The sequence below is a fragment of the Siniperca chuatsi genome, linkage group LG15, assembly GCF_020085105.1.
Source record: "Siniperca chuatsi isolate FFG_IHB_CAS linkage group LG15, ASM2008510v1, whole genome shotgun sequence".
NCBI lineage: Eukaryota > Metazoa > Chordata > Actinopteri > Centrarchiformes > Sinipercidae > Siniperca > Siniperca chuatsi.
This window is the reverse complement of record NC_058056.1, coordinates 18,188,224-18,213,970: the sequence shown is the minus strand read 5'-3', so window position 1 is coordinate 18,213,970 and position 25,747 is coordinate 18,188,224. Positions and strand designations below refer to the sequence as shown.

At 44.4% G+C, this 25,747-nt stretch overlaps 1 protein-coding gene across 10 annotated transcripts in view; it reads right to left on the bottom strand.

The window, feature by feature from the left end:
* The window catches only part of meis2a (Meis homeobox 2a), a 181,865-nt gene that overhangs the window by 12,826 nt on the left and 143,292 nt on the right, over window positions 1-25,747 (bottom strand). For all 10 annotated transcript variants that reach the window (XM_044165867.1, XM_044165866.1, XM_044165870.1 and 7 more), the window contains one exon: window positions 12,338-12,414. In XM_044165867.1, coding sequence (XP_044021802.1) covers window positions 12,338-12,414 — 77 coding nt within the window. The remainder of the gene's footprint in view (window positions 1-12,337; window positions 12,415-25,747) is intronic.

Below are 25,747 nucleotides of genomic sequence, written 5' to 3'. Positions count from 1 at the left end.
CATCCACAGTGCCTCCTCCATACCCCCCTCCACACTCTTTTGTCTGCCTCTCAAAGGGGAACTGTTTCACCTCTCCTCCATGGACTTTCACTGACCTGTTTTTCTTTCCCTTTTTATTACTCCACTCATTGCCCTTTTGTGGCATCCCCCCCCTCAGCCCTATATGAGTAACATTTGCACTGCTCTGTCAGTCTAGCTGCAGAAGTCATTCCTCTCTGAAACCCGGGGAGAACGAGTCATTAAGACTTGAGTGGAAAATCAGACAAAGAATTATATATTTGTGTTGCAAACTGACACGATTTAACGAGCAGCTAATTAAAATAAATCAATAGCACTGCGGCATGCACGCTCGCTGTCTGTCTCTCTTCTCTCGTTCTGATTTTCTGTCAGCACCAAAGAGGTGGAATACTGCAGTGTGGAGTGCAATGCTATTCTAGTGATGATTTTACCCTTAAAATCAGGCTTCAACTACTGCCTATGCATTATGATGAGTAAGTAAGAACTCACTGGCTCATCTTGAAAGAGTAAATATCATACAGTCCGACACAATTTGAATGATAGAAATATACAGTAACTCTAAACTACAACAGGAAGACAAACAACAAAAGAAACAAACATAGACATCTCTCCCTCTATTTACCCTCCCATCTAACACCTTCTCCCCTCTTCCCCCTGTCCAGTGAGGGCATGTCACCCCTGGGCCTTGCAGTCCAGCAGCCTAACCCCTACATGGCGGGCTGTGCGGCCCCAGCTGCTGACTGTCCGTCAAACACCTCCAGAGCAGCGTTGGGCCAGGAAGACCACGCTTGTTGCCCCTTTGATCCGGCAAGTAGCAGCTGCTGCTCCACACAGCAGCACTTTGTTCCTCTGTCTCCTCACCACACTCTGTCCTACGGCACAAAAATACTGAATCCGTGCAGAAGTGGAGGGAGAGAAAGGAGAAGAGGAAAAAATGTGGGGGTTATGGAGGGCGGTGGGGGGTTAAAAAAACTTGCCTGTTTTTTCCTCACTACAACATCAACAAGCTCTGACAACGGCAGCGGGGGTTTTTCTTGGCCCCGACACAGCTCTCAGGCATCTCCTTCTTGACGCTTCACCCTCCCTTCTCTTTTAAGAGATATGATAGTTATTGTTCAAATCAGCCAGGGTGATGGAATGGACCGAGGCCAAGCCTGCCCCGGGCGTCAACACACCTGTATGAAAGAGACCTTATTGTAGCAACCCAGCATGGCTATCCTGCCCTAGCTCTACCAGTTTTCTGATGTTAGGAGGGAGGGTGGAATCATCTCTTCTATCTCTTTCTTTCTCCCAGACAGTCCCCTAATATTTCCCGTCATTAACCTCCCTTTCCTCAGAGGCTGGCACCTCCACCCTGGAATGTTTTTACTAACGCTGTTATTTTTGAGTATCACCACCAGACAGGGGGATTAAGGAAAGAGTTGATCCACATCTCCCTTGTTAGCAAGGCCCCTTTTCTCTTACTCTTGCACTCCCTCCCTTAAGACAACACCTTATTAACGTGCATAGGTGCACAAAAGGCATTGTCTGCCTGCCCAGGAGCTGAGGGACCAACAGCTGTGTTTTCCGTTGTTTGAAGAGCATCTGAAAACACCCAACATATGTCAATATTAGCCCCCGTCAAAGGTTCCAGCACATAGCGCATGACAGGGGTCGTCAGTGCTGGAAGGTAACACTCACTACTCATAAGCCAGCTTCTCACCTTTTGGGTGGGTGAGGGCTTCCTGCTTTCATGCAGGGCCAGCAAGAAATAGAACAGAGACATGCTGGCAGGCTGGCGCACACACACACAGATACTCAGACACACACAGAGGAGAGAGGGGGAGAATAGAAAGAAAGAATGAATCTAGCACTATCATTAAGCCGGCCTACCCATCAGCCCTCCTGAGATGAGTGGGTGTGCTTACAAGAACGCCCTATTTTCAAAGTTGTGAAGAGGGCCACCCCTATTGCCCAGATTTCTCTTTCTCCCACAATGCCAGGCCTGTTGGATTCCTTTGTATGTTTCTACTGGGAGGGCAGGTATAATCCATTCCATCCACTTCTCACTGCTATCATACAAATGTGGGACTTTTTTTAGCCTCTCTGTCTCCCTCCTGCACTATCTTTCCATCTCTATTTCTTTTAACCTCTCTTTGTCTCTTGCTCTATCGTCTTCTGCTCCCTTTCATTCTCAACCTTTTTTCCCCACTCTGCCTGGTAATCGAGTGAGAGATTCTGCGACTCTGTGACTCCCCCTTATTGTCAGATATCAAACAGGGCGGCTTTGTGGATTACCAGGGGAAGCTGATAATGACATGATAGAGGCGTGATATTTCAAACAAAATTGAGTGTCAATTGCCTGAATCGTCTAGGCAACACAAGTGTCTGCGTTGCAGCAGCCAGGAAGGAAATAAGGCCAATCTATTTCCTTTGCTTCATATCAAACGTCTCTTCTTCTCCCTCCTTTATAAGACTATAATGGGTTCAGCTCTTAGAGAAGAAGAGGGGGCCTGCCAAGAAGGGCTTCAACAGTTACGTCCTTACGCAACACACATACATGCTTGGGTGCACTTGTGAGCATGCATGTGCTGTACATGTACACACACACTTGCAGACATTAACTTACATTTCTGAATCTCAAATGCATTAGCACAAGTCAGAAAGCAGAGCCATTGGGAGGTGGCGCAGGGAAGGTGCCCCCATTTTAGCACCCCACCCCCAAAAATATATATACACATGCACATGCGCTCTCTCTTCTTGCCACTTACTTTTTTCTTCTCACACTGCTGTACTATTAACCATGAATTTAGGGCAGTAAAAATGCACCCAGTTTGAGCAATTCAAAAGTGACACCTAAACCTAGTGAATAGACTGTCAAGATTCTCTAATGCCTGGGATTAGGTGCCATTGCACTCGGGGTCTTTAAGAGCCAGACTACTGGCTAGTACAGGACTCAGTGTGTGTGTGTTTGGAAAGGGATTCTCCCTCCCACTGGGATGTCATCATCTTCTCATCATTGTGTCTCTGGCGTGTGAGTGAGTGTTTCCACCAAGCACGTTTCCATGATGTGTCTGAGTAAGTGTGTTTGTGTCTAGCACATATTAGTGACCACGAGAGTCATCGGTCAAATGTTGTCAGCTTGCCTCTGACTTCCCTATTAAATAATTAATCTGAGTTTCAATTGCACATAATCGCTTTGACATACATAACCATGAACACAGGCACACAAACACACATGTGCAGGCACAGTCAGAAGCAGAGTTTAGGGCTAAAAAGCCCAGCAGCAGGCTAGTGATATAAATAGCTGTTGTTTGTGGAGGGGACTGCTGGCAGAAGCAGCGCTGACACTGTGGAGCGGACCACAGGGACTCTGATGTGTCTGGTGGCCTGAAGCGAGCCCTCTGCCTCTCAGATCAGCTCTACCACTGACTGTGTACAGCTTTGACTGGCCTCCTTCAAATGTGACAGCCAGAAACACATACAACAATCTCTGTGTCTCACAAAAGCCATATTCAATTCAGCCTACCCTGTAGAATATGGTCCTTAAATCTGTGAACCGTCATAAGTAATTCTTCTTATGAAGGGTCTAGTAATAAAACCAAAGTACAGTTGACCCCATAACGTTATATTTTGTAGGTTAATATTAAAAATATCCCTAAACAGAGATGAGTTTTACATTGATATCTGCAATTATTTCAGAAAAGGTGTAACTTTTTATCAAATGGCAGATATATCATTTTGGAGACTTGCTATTTCTTCACCTCAGAAAAAACAAAGCTGAAGAAAGTCTACCATACAATATAACAAGGAGATGATAAAGCAGAAATGTCTTGGGGGGGCTACAGGCAGACGGCCTCCACCCCCACTAGGGAAAAGACATTCCCACCTCCTCACCACAGATGCTCACAGAATCTCCCAATTGAAACATCATTGTTGGTAATGGGAGGAATAAATATTCATGAGGCTGGGAAGAGAGAAACCCTAGATTAGAGTAATATACTTCTCATTGTTCTCCCCCTGCCTTTCTCCAGCTCTTCCTCTGTATCTCTGCATCTTGTTATGCATGTAATAGTGTTGGCTAATAGTGGCTAATTCCTCCAGCTACCTCTGATAACTTCATCAAAGTATGTGCACATGTGTTTGTTTGTGTGCATGGAGAGAAGCAGCAAGCTGCACCATTTACTTCTCACCTCTCCCAAATTGCAAATTACCAGGTTTGATATCTCCAAGATTTTGGGCCACGTTCCAATTAAGATTGGATTGTTTTTTGGAGAGGCCCTGCGACTCTCTCCCTCCTGCCTTTCCCCTCCCCTTTTCTGCTTGGCACAGACTCCACTGATATCTCATCCATAACAGGCCTGAACTGGGGCAGAGCATGACTTAAACAAACAAAGGGCTATATTGATTTATAGGGTCTTCCATGATGCGCTTATTGGCCTGCACCTCAGAGCCACAGAGGGCACCAAGCCATGAATCACAGCTTCAGAAATTACACACAAACACACGCTCACAACAGGTAAGAATAATACATTGGAGCATTGTTAAGGATGTGATTACAACCCTCTCTCCCTCTCATATACAACACTCACTTTCATTGTGTCTTAAAGGAGGGTGAGGGAGGTCAATGGAGGTTATTTTGACTGTGACACCACACAAACAAAGCAAAGATAGAAGAGCATGGTTATTTACATGCCGTTACTGTATATCCAAACGCAGGGATAGAGGGAATGCAAAGTGTGAAAGAGGGAGGTAAAGAGAAAGAGAGAGAAAAGGTGAGAGAACGAGCATGCCTGGACAGAGAAAATACCTTGTAGAGGTTCACAGAGTTTAAAGAGCTCAGCCAAAGAAGGAGCTCCTGTCCTCTCTGGCTCCACACACACACACACACACACACACACACACACACACAGCCTCAAGGCCATTCTGTTACACCTGGTCACCTTTATCCTTTTTAGTCCCCCACAACCTCACCCTTCCTTCCATACATATCCACCATTCACCATACACCCAAACACATACACAACATTCAGCCACCTGAAACACATCACCACCAAGACATACAAAGCTGCACCCTGTGGCTAATGCACAGCTCCTCTGGCTATCTCCCTCAGCAGATAAAACTAATTATTCCAAATCTACTCTGTCAGGTTGTCTGATCCTCTGGGGCCTCAGATTAAATCTCTCTCTCTCTCTCTCTCTCTCTCTCTCTCTCTCTCTCTCTCTCTCTCTCTCTCTCTCTCTCTCTCTCTCTCTCTCTCTCTCTCTCTCTCTCTCTCTCTCTCTCTCTCTCTCTCTCTCTCTCTCTCTCTCTCTCTCTCTCTCTCTCTCTCTCTCTCTCTCTCTGTCATAAGCCACAAAAAGACCAAGAATCTCTGCCAACTGACCACCAGAGTAAAAACATAAACAGAGTGAATAGCTATAAAGACACATATAGAGCACCATAGCTGAAGCACATGGCTTTCTTTGAGAAAACAGACCATTACCAACAACTACCAGACTGACCTGAAGTTAGATTTTTCTTTAAATGCACAACTACAAGGCTAATCAAATCCACAAAAAAAGCACTGATCAAGCCTGGTAGTCTAAACAACTTTGAAAAATCACGAAAAATGCATGACATCATCTAGCATACAATCCAATGGACTTATGCACCTATTCAGATGCCTAGTCCCTCTGTTGGCACTTCCCGTTGGCACCCATGTTAGGCTTTAGAGCTAAATAACAGGCCAACATCCCAGGCTTTCCAGCTGCACGCCCTGAAAGCCCAAGGAGAAACCATTCGTCCCAATGAGCTTTAAAGGCAAATGGAAGCTCATAAACAGAGACTTGACTGTATAGACTTTGCATTTTATCTTTCAGCAGTTTCCCCTTTTATGAGCCAGGGACCCCTATAACAGGGGGAGGAACGGAGGGATGAGCAAGATGGGAGGATGGCAGTGAGAGAGTAAGGATGATAGTAAGGATATTAAGGAAGAAGACGATGGCAGAAAGAGCAAAAGAATAAGAATGAGGTACAGGTTGGCAGAATGAGACAGAGGAGAACTGGGGTCACAAATCTTGGTGCTATTCTAGTACGTGACATCTTCGCTCGTTTGCGGCTGCTCATTAACAAACAATACTGCTGTGAAATTGGTTTAATGACAAAGTAATAAAATTGCTATTCTGCTCACAGATGGCCTCAGGCACAGGGAGATTCTGGCAGGCTTACTGTGGCTACCCGTGTGCATTAAGCTGCTTGTTCATGAAAACAGCATCCTACACTTTCTTTCTCACTATCACCAACCTTTTTTTCTTTTTAAGTTCTTTCTCTTCCTGCAAATGAAATAAATTAACCTACTTTCCTCCCTTGTATTCTCCTTGAATTCTCCCTCTCCCACACTTTCACCCTCTTGCTCTCCCTCAAAGTCTCTCTCTCTTTTTCTTCTCTCTCTCGTGTATTCTCTACCTCGTTCTCTCTCTCGATCTCTCTCCAGTTCTCACCCCTAGTACAGAAATTACCATCTTAAAATAAAAAAAGGAGACTCGCCCACGCAAACGCAGCTCGACTTCATTTCAAACGCAGAGCCCTTGTTATTAAACGACCCACCAATAAAACCAAGCCGTTGAGGAATAAAAGAGCCAAAAGGAGAAGAGAAGTACAAAGACCTCCCTCCTCCCATCTCTCTCCATCTCTCTCTAATGCTTTCTCTGTAATGCCTCTTTCAGCTCTTTGCCTCTATCTTGCCTCGTCTGGCTTCGTTCTCCTTGCATGCCGTCTTTTCTGGGAGAATTCCACAGCCTTGGAGAGTCTTGAGCTTATAATGGGAAAACAAGTTAAAAAGCATTCATTTTTGTGCATGATTGCCCAACACTGCCAATTTTATTAAAGCACCACCTGTTTTTCATAACTCTAGACCCACAGAGAGGTGGGCACTGGGCTGTTCCGTGGCCACGGTGGGTGTCCATGCCATGCTATGACCCAATGTGCCCCCAGTGCCTGATAAAGTGGGAGTTGGCCCTGTTAATCACACTGCTGTCGAGTGTTTCGACAGCAGCATGTGCTCATGTACTCACACTCAACACATATACTGTGAGTGCACACATAAACACAGTGGCACATTAGCATCAGCTATTCAAGACTTCCATGGCTTATCCTGTGAGTACAGCATGTGTCTAGATTGCACTGCAAACAGATATTTGGATCTGTAACAATGGCTGAACAAAATGAAAAACAAAATGAAACCTACTACAACAGGGAGTCTGTTCTCTTTTACTCTGCCAATGATGAAAATATGTTTTTCCAAATGTGTTTCTCCCTCCAAAACAGATAAAATGGGATTATTATTACAGCATCAAGAAAGCAGCCAGATCAAATGAACTTAGTGGGTAGGGGGTGTTGGTAGGGGGGCTGGCACTTGGGATCTGACAACAGAGTCAATTCTGCTAATTAACTGCCAATTAGCGGTCCCTAAATGAGAGGGATCATGATGCCTGTGTTGGCAGCGCCCCGATAGTCTCTCTCTCTCAGTCAGACTCACATATACATTCATGCTCGCACACACAGACTACACACAAACACACACACACAGCCACAACCTCTCCACACTCCAGCTGTATATTTAGAAAGCCAGGGGCATAAGATGGCCACTGCTGGGAGTCCCTGGTTGCAGCCAAAAAAAGGCCTGACATTTCCATCTGGGTCAAAGTTAGACAGATAACCAGCAACTTCAGTCAACTAGCCCACCAATGTGGCAGAAATGAAGAGACAGAAAAGTAAGGAATAGGCAGTGATAGAGAGAAGAGTAAGGAGAGGGGAAAAGGACCTCAAAAGCCTCTGTGTTAGATTCATAAGACTTAAATACTTATAAAGAATGTGGAAAAAACAGAGGCGGCTGGGCCAGTTTCATAGCTTTATGTTACATTTGGAAAATATTAGTTATTATTTTGCATTTCATAATGGGCTCGCCCGCCAAACCAGAGGATCATAAAAAATCATAAAAGCCAGTGTTCCTAAGTGTCTCATTGGACTGAGGAAGGGGGGTGGAAAATGTTTTGCTAAGTGGAGGAACAAATTTGGCTTTGGTTTTCCTCTTTCTTGTTCTTAGATACTACAAATACATGTGCTTGACCGTTAACATTTTGCATGTGAACCTGTAGTACAGCTTCTATGTACCTCTGTTGGGTAGGTTAAACTCTGAGAAGTCTGGAGGGATCCATAGAAGGGAGGGAGAGAGGAAAAATGAGGATCTGAGTGGGAATGGGGAACATGCTGTGAAGAGAGCTACAGAGCAGTCAGTGTAGAGATAGCTAAACTCAATTTATCTGCATGCTATGCTATAGCAGGATGCAATCTGGGAGGATAATCTGGATTATACGTAGATAGGCAAAAGTAATAAAAGCATACAAGTGCAATGACTTTTGAAAAGTATGTCTTTTAACTGTAGTATCCTTTCGACCTCTGTTTTATTTAATTTATTTATTCCACCTGCACACCTGTCTTACTGTCTTACATTTACTGGACACAGACATGTACATACGATGGATCTTTTTCTACTGTTTCTCAGTCTCAAAACAATTAAATTAAATAACATAACATGCAGTAAATGTATATTTAGTGATATGATAACTGTTGATAAAGGTGGAGTTTGTCCCCCTGGTGACGATGGATTCTCAAGAAAAACAACAACAACAAAAAAAAAAACAATCAGTGCACCATGCCTTGCCCTGAATGGCTATTTCATCTCCTCAGTGGGCACAGGCTGCTTGGCGCCGTCGTCTGGCGGATATCCTTCCCTTATCATGTGACCTGTGCTCCGACAGGGGGCAAAGGTTGGCTGCGATCCGCCCCTGTGTCTTAATAACTCACTCATTGTATTCCTTTCTGCCGCTAATGAGAGCCTCTCCCCTGTGTGTGTGTGTGTGTGTGTGTCTGTGTGTGTGTGTGTGTGTCGGTGTGTCTATGCATGTATTCCCCCCTGGGCTATAGAGAGGAGGCAGAGAAGTAAAAATAGAGTGTGGCTTAGTGCCCTCTTTATTGTTATTAGTGCTCCAGTGGCACAGCAGTCAGTCATCATAGATGCCAAGAACTGACATATTCGCTCTCTGACTTGCTCTGCCTCTCTTTTCTCTCTCTCTCTGCCATGGAAATGACCAACTGGCTGCCTGTGAGATGAGGGAATAATGAGGGGACGATTTCCTTCCTTTTTTTAGATGCTGTTTCTCTCAGTCATCTGTTATCGGCATCATCTCTCAGGCCCATGTAATAATCCTGCATGTTATGTGTGTCTTGTGTGTGTGTGTGTGTGTGTGCATTGCCTCAGTGGTAAATAACAGCAGGGCAGTTGGTGTGTGTGTTTATGGCAGTGAGTGAGGGCACATCATGCTGGGTCTGACGCTGAGACATGAAAGGATTCGGTCAGGCCCCATTTAGCCCAGACTGATAGCAGGACACCAGGAGCTGCTGAGGCAGGCAAATATACCGCTAGATACTGTAAACTGTAAACGCTTCTCCAGCGAATAGACACCTGAGTCTGCCGTTTCACCTACTTCATCATCTCAGAATGTCATGTGTGACATGGCCCTCACCTTTTCCTGCAATCTTAAACAAATGCAATTACATGTCAGACCACTCCCTGTTTCTGTTAGCATGACGCCAGTTGTCTCAAATGTAAACAGAGCAAACACACTACCTAATGCTCAACTAATGGTGTCCTGACACACTGTACACACATAACATCTCTGTACATACTGAGAAAGCATAGTGTCCTATTAGTAATTATGTGCATAAGATGCGCACACACACACACACTTATGCAAACAGAGGATACTATTAACTGAATAATCAAGTCCTCCTCCTCATCTGCTCTACACGAGATTGTGGACTTTAACCTTCTCTTTTGTTCCTTATTAACATCAAACAGCTAATGGGGTGTGGGCTACAAACAGGTGAGACTGCTAACTAATGATATAGACTAGATATAGAACCAGGTGGTACTGAGACAAAAGGTTTCCAACCAGCTGGAAGTGGTCTACTATGGGTTTTGTTTTCTGTGTACAGGTGAGCTGCAGGTAAACGTAAAGGGAGGTGACAGTTGGAGGGTAAGGTTCGGGGAGGTTTGATGGAGTAAGTGGGGAGAGAGCGAGATGCACTGTCTATTGACTATCACACAGAGCACCCTTGTGCCCTCGCTGGGCTGCGATTGTGCCGGTGCACAAAGCCCTGATTCAGCACATCCTTTCCCCGAGGGAAAGCTCTGGAAACCGAAGACGCCGGCCATCCCCTCCCATTTCCCCCACTCATCCTCTGCTTCTGTCTCTCCCTCCCTCTGTCTCTATCTCCCTCTCTTTGGCCAGTAACATGGCAGCAGTCGTGCATCAAAGGGAACTACAGAACAATGCAAGGGGCCAGCCAGGAATTTGAAGAGCTTTTTTTTTTTTTAAAACAGGAATTTCATATGGCAGATTTTGTCATATCCTGGGTGGACCATCTGAGCAGCCACTGGAACCAAAGAGAAAAGGCAAAGGGACGACCCAAACAAAGCGATATTTAACTAACTCACTGTCCTGCCTGGTTAAGCACTACAAAGGAAAAATGAAACTTCAGCATCCTCTCTCTTTCTCATCTTTCCCTCACTGTAAAATAGCCAATAATGTGACAGCATCCACCAGGCGAGTTGACGACACCCAGAATGTACCAGAGATAAACCAGCAGAGTCTAAGCTTCTCTAATGACTTTATTTGTGAAAATGGATTCCTGGTGTGTTTTTGTTAACATGGCTGGTGTAACATTAATACACAGCTCTATGACCACGTATGTGTAAGTGCATGTGCATGTGAATGTGTGGAAACAAGGTTCATGAGGATGTTACCCAGCACGAGATTTTTTCAGACTTCTTTATAAATGGATCTGAGGCATTTCAGCGCCAGGCTTGGATTTCATGGCCTCTGAGAAGGCAGGGACTCTTCCTATATCTATCTCTGTCTATGTCTATTTCCCTCTCTTTCTCTCCTCGCAGGTTTGCAGACTATTTCTGCATTAATCACCATGACACAGGCAAGGCAACTCAATTTTCTGCTCCTGTAGGTAAGGTGCGTGGCGTCCCGAAACGGTGGCACGAGGCATGAAACAGGCAAGCAGGGGCTAATCTTTGGTTACTGGTGTAATTGAAATGCTATCCACACTGTAGGGTGCATTAAAGTCTGATAACAGCGGTTCCTGTGGCCAATTTAAGTAGCTTGACTTCCCTTGGCTAGAAGGGAATAAAGAAAAGGGTGAGAGAGAGAGACAGAAAGAGAGAGAGTATGTCAGGACGGAGGGGGGAGGACGAGGGAGGGGGCTGATAGATAAGGCCGACAATCCAGGCTAATTCTCCAGGCATGTTTCTCATTGTGATCCAGGAAAAATGAGAAAAAAATGTATCACAGAACCAAAAAATCAATTGACCCTCGGGTGGCTTGTCAGGCTGTGAGTCTGATAAACCTAAAAGCTTCGTTAATGTCGGCCTGCCTGTACCCAACAGATAGAGCACTTTGTAAATGAACCCGCTTTGATAAATACATTAAGGAAAGCTGTGAATAAAAGGCACAGACTTGTCATTTGTAAATAGAACCCCCGCTACATGGAATTAGAATGATAAAATGGGGTTCCATATAATTAAGTTTGTGTAAGACCTGAAATCCGTGCAAATACCTTGCCGGAAATTTGAAAGGAAGCTGTCAGTTCAATTAATCTGAACATCACCCTGAGAATGTACTGAACAAAATTAAGCTGCAGATAAAACCTGGGCTAGTATTTTGATAAGTAATTCCTGTATCATTTCTTTGCTTCTGTGATCATTTTATTTAATCCACCACCCCCAGTTATGTGCTAAGCCATCTACAAAGGCCCTGCTGGCCAGGCCACCAAACCTTAATCCACCATATAGCTTGTGCAAAACGGGGAGGGGGTGGAAGGCAGTTTTGCCTTTTGTGGGGGCACCAGTGGCGGTGCTAGGTATGGTTTTGGATGAAGGGGTGGAGTGGGTGTGGGGGATGTAGGGGTAGCTTATGATCTCTGCCTTTCTCCCTTAAATATATCCCAATGAATACATGTGTATCAAACCACAAAGACCACTGACTTAGCCGCAGAACACTTTGCCGATAACACCGGAACATCCTGGTAGCTTACATATAATAATGTTACAAAGGTTGTCAGTGTGTATGTCTACACGTGCACCTCTGTGTGTGTCTATATGTGATGGGGAGGGCTGTACATAAACGGTTTTCACACTTGGTGGGGAGAGGGAGGCGAAGGCTTTTGAAAATGAAAGGCAGAGCGATGCTGGTGGTGGAGATAGGGCGAGCGGAAATCTTGACTCACCAGTTGTTTACTTGTAAGATGGTGAGGCCTGTGTCTTGGGCTAGCTGCTTCTTCTGCTCTTCAGAAGGGTATGGGTGCTGTGGGAGCAAACCAAGAGAGAAACACACACATATGAGCATCTTTGACATACAGATTAACATAAATATTCATGCATGTAAGCACTCAAAAAGAGAAACGCTGGAAGGGAACACATGCACCGAGTCAAGTTCCTGGCTGTTGCTTTTTACTGTATGTATTCAATATGTCCCTGTGTTTGTTGTATTGTGTAACCCAAGACTACACCTTCTTGTGACCTCCACCCAACCCTGCCCCTCCCTTGCACAGTATAGACATTCAGAGCATACACGTGTCCACTCACACATCAACACAACACACACACACACACACACACACACACACACACACACACACACACAACAACAAAACCTGTCAGAGCTGGCCGAACAAGTTTGTCAAAACTGTTAACTGTAATAAACCCCTTCCCTATCCCCACCACGCCCACACACAAACAACATATAGTGTACGCACCAAACATATGTACCACACAAAAACAAACACTTATGAGACACACACACACACACACACACACACACACACAAGACTTTCAAGCAGGCCTAATGCAGATACTGGTGTCTGAGAATCCTTTTATAATACCAAGCAACAGAATGAGTGGGTGCAGATTTGCAGCGAATACATTTATCTTTCCTTGAATGTCTGACATGTATCCTGGTTGTGGTTCTTTCATAGAGAGCAGCTGAATACAGACTAATGCTAGAAGAACAGAATCCTATGAAATCTCCTCCACAGCCTCGCCAAGATTTTTACCTGAAAATGTAATTCTGCGACCAGGACTGCAATGATACTATTTGCGTCAGGTCCAATCTGGAGAACATAGGCTGATATAAATGGCAGACCTTGGGCTGCCTTGTTCCCCCTGGGCCTGCTATGAAGCATGACAAAACAACAGTGATCGCTGGTGACAGATGTCTTTAAGGGCCAGATTAGGAGTCGGGGCACATGCAAACGAAACAAATGAGACACTATGTGTTTCATTCAGCCACTGTAGACAGAGAGCATGCGTGCACACGGAGTTATACATTCACACAAGCATGTGCAAACAGAAATGCACACAGATACAAACAAATATTCATAGACATGACACCTGCAAATCACAACACACAAAAAATCCTTTTAAAAAGTGACACTTAAATCCTCCTCTATTTTTGGGTGGTTTCAAGCTCCATTAACACATATTCTTCCCCTTCAAGGAAAACAACTTTAGCCTCACGACTTATACCATTTTTTTCAGCTCCTTTCCTCCTCCACACTCATTGAGAAAGCAAATTTCATAAAGCTGGTGATGTCTGCCTTGCTTGTGTTAATTGAGTTCAATTTTAACATGAAATGATAACAGTTGCTCAAGAACTATTTTCTCATTTACTGCTGAAATAATTGATGTAAGTGAGGTTTCATATCAGCAGAGAGGGGGGTGTCTCCTTTCAGGTAGTACTACTGCCTGTCTAAATGTAGTCTATTTTAATTAAAGAAGAGATGAAAAAATGGTTTGAGGAATGTGCTCAATTAATAACAAACAAGGCTGAGATTGGACAAATAATGAATCCCGGCTGCAGAGAGGGATTAATCTGATTTGTACTTGTGTACGCAGTTCCTTTTAATATGCTAAAATCATTAACAAAGGAAAGATGATAATGCTTGCATAGAAATACATTTTTTGATTGCCAGGTGGTGACATTTCCTTGGCTATGGAAGACAGAGCAATTTCTGTTGGTTAGTGTGTGTGTGTATGTATGTGCGTGCACACACACACACACACACATATATATATATATATGTATATATGTGGGTGTAAACATGCTCAAGAGAATGCACAGTGTGCACAATGTCCAAAGAACAGATATACATATCTACATCCCCATGTTTGTGTGTGTTTGTGTGTGTGCACTCTGGACAACAACATGTAATAAGAGTACAGCCTCTTTTTCCCTACCCCTTACACTCTCAGGCTTCCTTGGTGTTTTCACATTAGCTATGACCTCGGTCATAATCAAAACACGCTCGCAAATATAACAGAACACACACTCCCTCCCACTCTTTTTTATGTATGCAAACTACACAAACATATACACATGCGCAGACTCACACAAATTGAGACGTAGCTAAAGATGATGTGGTGTGAAGGTGTGGGGAGAGGAGCAGCCTAAATTGGAAATGGGAGTGGGTCATCTACATTGTATTAAGGCTTCCTCAGCCTCTCAGGCCCAGACCCAGTCATCAATCGCCTAGTGTCAGCCAGAGCGCGTTTTAGCTCAGTGATAAATACGCCGGCCAGCGGCATAGCTCGTCCAGCAGCCACCACGTAATGAATGGTTTGAACAAACAAGAAAGATGTCTCATCAAGGAGAGTGGGGACGTTAAAGCCCCCCTCGAACACAAAACCCCTGAGTAAGGAGATTTACTCTAACCACATAGACACAACACAAAAAAAAATCCTATTTCGTTCAGCTCATACTCCTCCCAGCGCTCATTCCCCCACACCTTGCCTCCCTGTGTCAGACAAAATTGCTCGCCTGCAACCCCAAGACTTGTATTCACTTGCACATATGCACCGCCAAGCACACACACAGACAAGCAAATTTACAAACACACATACAAACATACACACAGTATGCCTGTATACAACCTTTCCTCATCCTGTCTTCATCTGTCCTCAACTCTCTCACTCGCTTTTCTTGCTGACACCCCACCCAAACACACGCGCACTTTTTATGGCTGCGACTGCAGGCCACCCACACTTTACGTTGTGGAAGCTTTCCTTAAAGCATGGCACTCCGAAATCTCAGCTACAGAAAATGGTGTGTGGCGCAATCGCAACACACACACACACACACACACACACACACACACACGGACATGAGAGGTAAGCCAGCATGGTGGGCCTAGTGGTTACAGGGCTTCAGCAGCCGTGAAATTGGAGAACGGCTATTTAGACCTCTGAGTAACCTCTTAATGTTAATTGCCTCAGTAAAAAAATATATGTTAGTAAATCACCCAATGAGCACAAAAAAAATCTGATATGAAAAGAGTAAACGTGAGATGAATTGGTGAATAAATATCAAATCAAACTCATAAAGTCAGAGTTGTAAATCTGTTCTAATGAGTTTCTTCCTGGAGATGTCCTTCTCTACCCTCAGGAGACAGTATGACATGGTTACTTAATGGATGAAGCGCAAACACAGAGCAAGATCAAAGATGGTATTGATAATCTCCCCACTAGCTTTGGATCCGCTCAATATGTTCACTTACAAACACCAAGGCCAATATCCTTAAAACAGGATTGACCGCCAAATGTAAAACAGCCAGTCTATAAATAAGCCAGAAATGAGCAGCTTCAATTTGTTGTCCAGGCAGTGCTGGTTTCCGATCGAAACAGCTCTGTTAATTATGCTGAAGCCTGTTAATAACCTGATGCACACATGTTGTCCAATTCCTACAATCTGACCTGAAAAAGCAGAGCCAAACATCAACACAAACACATAAACACAAACACAGGCGCATATGCAGGTGGATCACATTCTGCCAGTCACTGAGAATCAAGCTGTGTGTGTGTGTGTGTGTGTGTGTGTGTGTGTGTGTGTGTGTGTGTGTGTGTGTGACCGACTGCTGGCAAAATTACAGGGTGTGATGTGCTCTGTGCTCTCTGATAGTGCTAGATGTAATGGCCCCTATGGTTGCTGAACATTACAAACTGAGGTAACTCCATCATCTGCTGTGTATGGTCCTTAAACCTCCCCCTGAGCCTAGCTTGGCATTTCACCATATACAATAACCACATCTACTGCTTACTTCACACCATACCTTTCGCCCACACTGACTCCAATCTACTCCTTCAACGTCCAGCTTGCTATATATCAGATTCATACTCTCCTGACACCTATTTGCTGCCGTTGTCAAATCCCACAGCCCGATCATTATCCCAGCCATTCCATTCAACCCCCACTGCTTCTACCACTCTGCCCCTTCCCCTCCACTCACCAAACCTGCAGCCCCTGCCTGAGAAGCTGGTGGACCCCATTAATGAATGACATCATCAGTGTGTGACATGAGTTATAGAGCCAGGTCATAAGGTTACAGTGGCTTACAAACCTATTCCATGCTAATGACTCTGAGGAAATCACAGGCCATTGGCTGTTTACCCAGGTGCCATGGCAACACAAAGGATTTACTGATGACTGGTGTGATTTAGCTCCAGCTATTTTGTCACTTGGATAGGGCTATTGGATAATCTGCATTTACATTTTTCATTCTATAAAACCGTTTATTCATTGTAAAGTATTGGACTTAATAAAAAGTGTCAATTGCTAAACAGGCATAATTCTATACAATAACTTTTTTCATAGTAATGCTTTATGTGTTGGGAGCATTTGATGGGCTTTATTGTGAGTTTGTGTCTAGTTTTACAGCAATATTGTATACCAGTATTCCTTTCATATAGGCCTTCCTCACATTGATTGGAATCTTATTTGTTTTTAATCAAAGTGACTGGAGGATGATAATAATATTCACTGTCAGAAATAAATGCAATCAAATATAGGAATGACATTTTAATATGGATTCTGCATTGAGTTGGGGTAAGATTGGCACATTTTAAATATCACGTTGCCGTTGTTAATAATGTTACAATTGGCTTCTTTGACAAATGACAATGAGATTGAATGCATATCGGCATTACTGGGAGATCAACCAGATATGACAAATAAATCCAGTTGGAGTTTTTGAATCCATCATGAGTGTTTACTGTGCACAGAGCAATATCTGGCTTTTTAGCTGCAGTTTTCTGACTGATTTTGTGGTTTGAATTGAAGGATATAGTTAATTACTTCCGTCTGTAAACATCAAATAGATTGACAACTGACAATTAAAAAAGAAGAGCTTTACATTTCTATGACAATGAAATTATCAGTTTTTCAAATTTAGCAGTATAAACTGCAAATAATTATACAATTATCATGAGTTAAAATTATTATTGGTGATGCAGATTTGAGATTTCAAAGATCAATTTGATTTATTTCATCAATTATGAACTAATGTCTGGTTTATTCTCATGTTTAGCTGAGCACAAACTAAGTTGAACTAAACTAACTAAACTGGTTGAGTTGAAGTTGTTTTGAACAGTGTGTGTAAACTAAAGTTAAATTAAAAAAAGTCATATCCATCTCCATTTTTTATCTCTTTCTCCATTGTTCTGTCTTTCTCTCCATCCCTCTCTCTCACTCCCTTTTTTTTGTGTGTTTTTGGGCGGGTGGAGGTGGGAGGGAGTAGAGGGTGTTTGTTTTATTTTACTGGGAACTACACTGCTTCCTGACAACAGTCTGAAAACAGGCAAGAATGCCACATGACTCAATGATTCAACCCTGCTGCTCTCCCTTTCGCTCTCTACCCTCTCTTGATTGCACACATACACAGATGTACACGCACACACACACTCACACACACACACACGCGCACACAGACACACTGCATGCCAACCTCTTATAACAGCAAATTAAAGTACATCCATATCTACACCTCACACGATCTGCATTCAGAACATACCACTACACTTCTGTCTCTCTCACTCCAGACTCCAGAGCTTCCACAATAAGTATAAGGGCTCTCAGCGGACTGCCCTCTGACAGTAAAACGGTGATGACTGCAAATACAAGGCAGACTGGCGAGGCCTGCGGCATCTATTATAGAGCAAAAGGGCCCCCATTCTGTCTGTCTGCCTCTCTGACTGGCTGGCTGGCTGGTTGGTTGGCAGTGCATCAGTACTACTACTGCTGCTGTTGCTGCCATGGCCCGCCACAACAATCGCTGGCTGGGCTCCTGAAACCAGCTCTTGGACCCAAGCCAGCAGCCTGTTTGCTCTACACCATTAATTTATGTTCACTGGAGATGGTGCAAGGTTGTAGAGAAGCTCTACGGCATAACTGCCCTGCTTGCCTGCCAAGCTACAGTAACAGTAATGTGGGTGAGGGGAGTCGGAAGGAGCGAAGAATGAATGGAGGGAGGGGAAGGAGCCCTGGAGGATATGCAAGATATAGGCATCTGATTGTACCAAGCTCCATGAGGCTAAATAGCAATCACTCCCACACAATCCCAATGCACCTCCGGACTTAGCAGATCGACTAAAGAAAAGAGAGATGTTTTTCCAAATGCTATCATGCATAATTATAATAAGGTATCAGTTGTATCCAATAAAGAAAATAAAACGGTGTTCATTATCTACGCAGAGATCCGCAAAACACTCCCAAACAAGGATCAACTGAACTCAACCCATAGATCTATTGGAGTTTGCCAACAGTTATATACACAAACTGTGTGTGTGCTGTGTTGTGGACCCTGTCTCATTTGTGACCTGCAGCCATAGAGATGTGCCTATTTAATCGTCAGATCGAGTTCATGGCTTCTTTTTCCACCACACGGCTACCCCTCCGCTTTCGAGAGGAGGAATACGATCCCTCCATCCTTACAGTGGGGGCCTGGTCTCCTCTCAGTCTCTTCCTCTCTCTCTCTCTCATTTCTGTCGATCTTTCCTTCTCCTGCCATACTCCACAGGCCCCAGCAGCAATCCCTTTCTCGCTACACACTAACCCATCTGGCCTCGTCTTGTATCCTCTTCACTCCACGTCTTCTCTTCTCTTCTCCTCTCCTCTCATCTCATCTCGTCCCCCTCTTTCAAAGTTTCTGCTCAAGCTTTAAGCCAGGTCCTAGAGGGCAGGAATTTGGCCTGGTTTTTCAGACCAGTCTGTTGGCTTTGTTGTGGTAACTGCCTGCTCAGGGGCACCCAGCTCTGTTCTGCTCTGCTCTCCAGCTCGCCTGATGTCAACACACAGCCACGCTCACTAGTGGCTCTCAAGAAATCTTTAAAACATCTTGTTGCAATGACTGCATCTGAGCCAAAGGATCACCCTCCTACAAAGGATTTTTTCCTATTCAATTTCAATATGTTAAAATTTTCAAGTAAAGTTGATTTTTTTTTTTTTATAATTCTCTGAAAATGAATCTCCTGTTCTTTTATCCTCTATAATGTTGATTGTTGGGACTGTGAGGTAACTGGTCTCTTGCCTTTGCAAGGGACTTTTAGGGCCTATAAGCAGATGATTAGAGGCCCGGTGGGCCTGTCAAAGCAGAAGACCCACCCACTTTGCCTGCATTGGACACCACTTGTCACTGTTGCCATTCATAAAGTCATTGGGAGCACATGCTATAGCTAAATCATAGTGAACGAACTAGGCCTCTGAATAAACATCAGCACTGGTTTAATGATGTATGTACACATTGTAAAAAAGCAATGATTTTCTACACTGATAAACTGAGACTTGTCCTAAGAAAACCTCTGGAATGGGATTTGAGGGTGAAACACAAAGGTTGTCACCAAATCATTTTACCCAAAAATATGTTATACATCTTTTTCAGTTTCTATATGATAATAGGGAAAAAATAATTCTGTTTCTGTGATTCCATAATTCAGTGTCCAAACTATACTATAACTACCTCCTGACAAATGTGGCTTTGTTTTTCCTTAGGCTTAATATATACATAAATAATTAGAAATGTTCTGCATTAAATAGGTCTAGGTTATTAGACACTATTCAGGCATACTGAGGCTTATAGGCTGCTTTAAAGAAATGCTGGGAAAGCACGAGGGGCCAATGACAAAACAGTAAAGCACTTACAACCTAGAGCTTGTTGATAAAGTCTGTTGGGAAAAGGACTTAATATTAACATACAGGGTCTCTTTAAGTTTATCCTCTTTCTCTATTGTGTTCTTTAGACTTTGTTTAACTTCCTAAGTCAAAGTAAAGTGGGGCTGATCTTCAATTGAAATAGAAACAGATTAATTTGTGGAGAGATGGACAGACTGGGGAGAGAAAAGCGAGTGTGTTCGCTCCTCAAACAGAAGCTTCTGAGAGTTTCCACTTGACGGTTCTCCTTTTCATTGTGCATTAACTTAATGAGCATAAGTATTCAAATACACAACCAGGACCTCTTTTAGCTCTCCCTCTCTCTCTTTCTAGTCTTTACCTCGGCCTCTTTAAGACTTCACATTCTCGAGAGAAAGGCCAGTACATTCTAATAGTGAGCCTCAGGACACAACAACAAGAGCACAACCACTTACAGAGGACAAACAAGAAACCCCCGGGGCCAGCTATGGAATGTCAAGCCAATTTGGAAGATATCATAGGACATTTGTAATGTCAATTTTTGTTTTCAGGTCAAAAATCAAAGGCAAACATGGTGGGTAACATTTGTCCATTACAGTGTGGGCAGGAACTCTCCCTCCCCTGCCAAAAAACAGCTGCAGGGGACGCTTCCTGTTTGCTAATGATGCTAAATGTGTTCAAGTCAACCATGTAAAATTTTCTCTCCCTCTGAATGGACAGCTGGGGTGGAAAGAAAGATTTTCTCTCCTCTTCTCCTCTATCCTCTGCCAGTGAGAGAAGCTCTTAGGCCCATGACAGACAGACATTTCAGATCATGTCCCTGTCAGTGAGACAGAGGAGCATAGCTGATGGTAACCATAGGTGCATTCATCTGAGATCACAAGTACTTCCATGGAACAAAGCCAGCCAAGCCCTGATCAGTCACCACCCCATCCCTACCTGTTGTGTCTGTTCTCTTTTGCTGAATACCATTTTTGCCTTTCAGAAATGCACGTCTTCTGAGCTCTCCTTTCATCTAGGGGTGTATGAGTCAAGGAGATATCTCCTGTCATTGCTCAACACCCTGGCTGCATGGGGCTGTGTGGACTGACAAATGCCCTCAGGATCTTTCACTTTCTTAATGTTCCTCAAAGCAGAGTCGACATGTGACAGGAGTTAAAATGCCTTTGTGAAGTGCCGCCAAGAGAAGAGAAGAGAAGAGAAGAAGAGTAGGAGTGCTAAGGCAGGGATATAGCTTTTAGGCCTAGTTAATAGCAGCCAATCTTTAAGTGCATTCTTCCATCCTCTCCCTCTCTCTCCTTATAGTGCTCTTAGGCTCAATCCTGCCCGGGGGCCGAGGTGACCTTTGACCTGGCTGGCCTGCCTAGCTACAGCCCTCTCGTTTGTTAGGGGCTTTATCCACTGACAAAGCAGGCAGGAAGTTGGCAGCCACCCAGCAGCCCCATGGGAGGATGACCATCAGCTAGCTCAGCTTACCGCTTATTACAGGATGGTGGGGAGCATGTGTGTTTGTGTGTGTGTGTGTCTGTCTGTGCACTGGCGTGTGTGTCCTTGTGCTTGCATGTGTACTTGCATACTGTATGAGTGCATGCATGCTTGTTAATAAAAATACTTGTGCATGTGCAACTGCAGGCATGTTCGACTGTAGCTGCATACTTATGATTGCGTGCACATGTGTAGAAGAGCGACACAATCAGAAATGTGGCTGACCTTTTTTTTTTGGTGTCGGCAATTTTTACTGTGCTAGCTAATGACACGCAAAGAATAAGCCTGGAAGCTACGAACGTCCCTGTCTCCAAGCTAACCCGATCAGCTACGCATGTTAGCAACAATCAGGCAACCTTCCAGCCACTGGACTCAGGGGACCCCAGCACACTTCAGTCTCTCTCTCTCTCTCTCTCTCTCTCTCTCTCTCTCCACTTTCTCTCCTCCTCTCTGCAGCCTGCTCATCAGAGCGCTCAGAACAGCTCACTAAAACATTATATCATAAGACACTCCAGTTTCACTCTCGCCACTCCATAAAAGTCAGGTAATTCATACTTCATTTATATACCTTCCCATTAATAAAGCTGATGAACTTTTACTCCTTAAATCTAATGGGCCATTTTGCCATGACTGCCAGCGCTTGCCATTTTCTCTGTCTCTCACCTCTTCCTTCTACTCTACTAGTGCTTTGGAGAAAGCTAATCCACAGTCACTCTGCCACTGCTCACATATAGAATTTTATGGGTGAAGAGAGAAAGAGAAGGATTTAGAGATTTTTGAGGCTTTTGACTGACCTCTGCCACAGACAAGCAGTGACACGTACCATACGGTGATTTGTTGCAGCTTTTGGTGGTTCTCTCTCTCTCTCTCTCTGTTTCGCTTTACCTCTCTCTATCTGGGTGCAACAGAGGGTCATTGACCTGCGGGCCTAAAGCGAGGCATGATGGCTCCCCAGCTCGGAGGCTGTTGACAAGCGTCTGTGTTCTTTTCAACAACTCGTTGAACCACCCCCCTACCCCTTCCCTTCTCAGGAATGTAACACAACCGCTCACTGAGGTAACTCAAGCCCCTCCCCTCTCCCATCCTTCATTTACAGAAAGAAAAAGAGACAGAGAGAGAAAAAGAGCGAAAGCAAGACCAACTGGGAGTGTTAGACAGCTGTCCCCATCTCCCCATCTAACTCTTGCTCCATCTCTATTTCTCTTCCTCTCTTTAGATTTGCTTCTAGCCCACTGCCTGTGGAATAATTAATGATGCAATTGAGCCGAGGAGAGGACTCTGACCAGCAGGGGCCGTTCCTGAATGCATGGGTAGCCGTTTTATGGAAGACCGGAAAATAGAAAGAGAGAAAGACACGGAGAGACAGATAGGCAGAGGAAGAGAAAGACATAAAACAGTCAGACAGCAAGAAAAAGAGATTGTTAATAGTCTGTTCCCCAACAAGCCTTAACTCAGACTTCCTCTCTGTTTTCGTCCCCTCTAGTCTAATCCTCCTTCCCCATCCCCCTCTCTTCTCCTCCATCCTGATGGAGGGATTGGGGGGCCTGACCTGTCTGGTGATTGATGGTAATGTCTCAGGAAGTCATTTTCCCCGACAGCACCCCGCCGCCTTTCACCAGGCCTGGTGCAGAGGTGAGCCCATCTCATGGATGCTTTTAACTCTTTGCTTACTCTCCGCCCAGGTCTCTCTGACCCATCTATCTCACACCATCTTCTCCCTCTACACTGCACCCTTTGCCAACCACCACCCCTGAGCCCCCTGCTTCTGACAGCATGGCAGGGAGAGAAAGTTGGTGATGCAACAGAACAAAAAAAGCAAGATTAAAAAAGTTTGCAGAACAGTGAAAACAAGAGCATTTTGACAAAAAAACACAGGCCATCTTGAAGTGGATCTGCCAAGTGGCCCCTAATTCAGGTTGCTGGGGATGGATCCCCACAACTCCATTACTGTCAGCGCTTACCACCTCCATTATGGCAATTAGGATGTGGTTCCAACACTAGGAATGCTTTGCTATGTTCTGGAATTGCTAACATCTGCCGTGTCTCCGCTCCATGTGTCAGAGTAGAGTTGTCTTTTCTTAAACACACATCTTTTTACAGTCACACTCTCTACTCTCTCTCCTCTTTTTTCCTCCTGTTTCTTCAACACTGCTCTCCACATTTATTTTCTTAATTCGACTCAAACTGTGCCTTAAAGAGATCCCTCTCTGTTTGAATCCAAATAACCTAAAATGATCCGTGAAGAGCCTCGCGGTTCCCATTTTCAATAGGCTTCATTAGTTTTTAATATCTAGCCAAGGAAAGGAGGGGAACATGGCATGGAGATAATCAATGGAAAGGGGCTGGTAGCCTATTAATCTCCCCCAAAGGATTGTGGGTTAATACACGCTCTTGCATAGGCAAACATGGCTGTGTGGTGAACACATCTGTCTGCCTGGATGGGCTACCTAATGAAACAGCCAGCGTTCGGCTGCTAAGATGGATGTTGTTCCACCAGTGAAAAATGAGTTCTCTCTCCCACTACACTGAGCCACACATGATAGGGCTCCATTCAATTCACTGGAGACCTGAGTGTGTCCCCGTGTGAGAGCAGCTTAAACAATGAGGGTGCTGGGCAGGACAGGCAACGCATGGCCACTAGAGCAAGTCTTTATGGAGATCATATCAGGGAATCCTAATGTGAACAAGAGTCTGACTGATCTGGGAATGAGAGAAGACAGAGAAAGACTAGAAGAGGAGTATTACAGTAGACAGATAAAGAAGAACAAGGGAGGAGAGAGATGAAGGCTGAGCCACCTGGGATAGATAAGCAGGCTCAATGTGTTTGAGTGACAGTGTTTGTGTGTGAAAACTTTTGTGTGTGTGTGCATGCATGTGCAAGCATTCTTGCCTATCTGCCAGGACATGTGTGCATGTTTCTGTGTGTGTATTCTGACAGCGTCGGAGGTGACCCCTGGTCAGGGAGTCCTGTAACAGGAGCTCACCTCCGGTTCTGCGAGCTCTCCTCTCAGTGTGCTAAACAGCCACCTGAAGACAGGATTAGCCATTGTGACCCGGCCCCAGAGGTAACCGAGATACACCTCCGGGGACAGACATGAAACACACACTGTCACGTGTTGCAGAGACACAGCCAGGTGAGAGGAGACAGACAGAGAGGAAGATAAGATAGGTAAAAAAAAGCTGTAAAATGGATACACGACGGAACAGGTGGTGGCAGGGATTGTAAGAGCAAACAGGACACCTATAAGAGGATCAATGCAAGTAGGATACAGTATAATGTCGAGCAAGCTAAGGTGAAGGTGTCAGTGGTGTTTGCTGTTGTCTAGTGAAAACAAAGCATCAGAGCGTAAGAGGATTGGGCGACCTAACACAGTGCCTTGGGGTAGCTGAGATTTGTGCCTGTATGGAAATTGATGCCTGTCAGCTTGTCTATGACTCAACTCTGACAGTATGCATGCATGTGTGTTTCTGTGAGCACATACAAGTGTGCGTGCTGTGCTGTGCTGTGACAAATGAGCTGTGCTTAATTTGCGACTGATTATGCAGGCTGCTGGTACCCTAAACCCCTTTGAACTTGTAATTGCCCCTGGTTTCAGTAATGAACATTAAGGAGGATTCAGAAATGTGTGGCTAATTACACATTTGCCCTCCTTTTTAATTTTTTTCATCTTCATACTGTTATGAGAAAGAGGAAAAGGAGGAGCAGGAGTAGAAGTAGGAGGATGAGAGCCAAGGAGGAGGTTCGGGGTTGGGAGGCATACATTGCTGTTGTCGCCCTCTTTATCTAAATCATTGTACAAGCTGGTTTATGGGCTTAAAAGAGGTGCTTTGTGTGTCAGTCGCTGTAGCCCTGGGGATATGGGGGACTAGCTTTCCCCATGATCAATATTCAGAGAGATTCACATCTGGAGCCAAGGCCTGCTCTTCTTAGATTTGGATTTATATATTTTTTTCTTTTGTTCTCTTCTTCTTCTATCCGTCTGTTTTTTCTTATCAGCGTGTGGTACAGCTATTTTTTGATACAGGAATTGCTATCTATCACACATGTGCATTTGTATAGCCTTATATGATTTTAGGAGGATGTGGCTGCGGAGAAATTCAGAGGTCTGAAGTGAACGAGGTCTGGTCCATGTAGAGAACAGACACTAACAACACGAGACTCAATATATATGCTAGGCAGAACTACTTGAGCAATGGA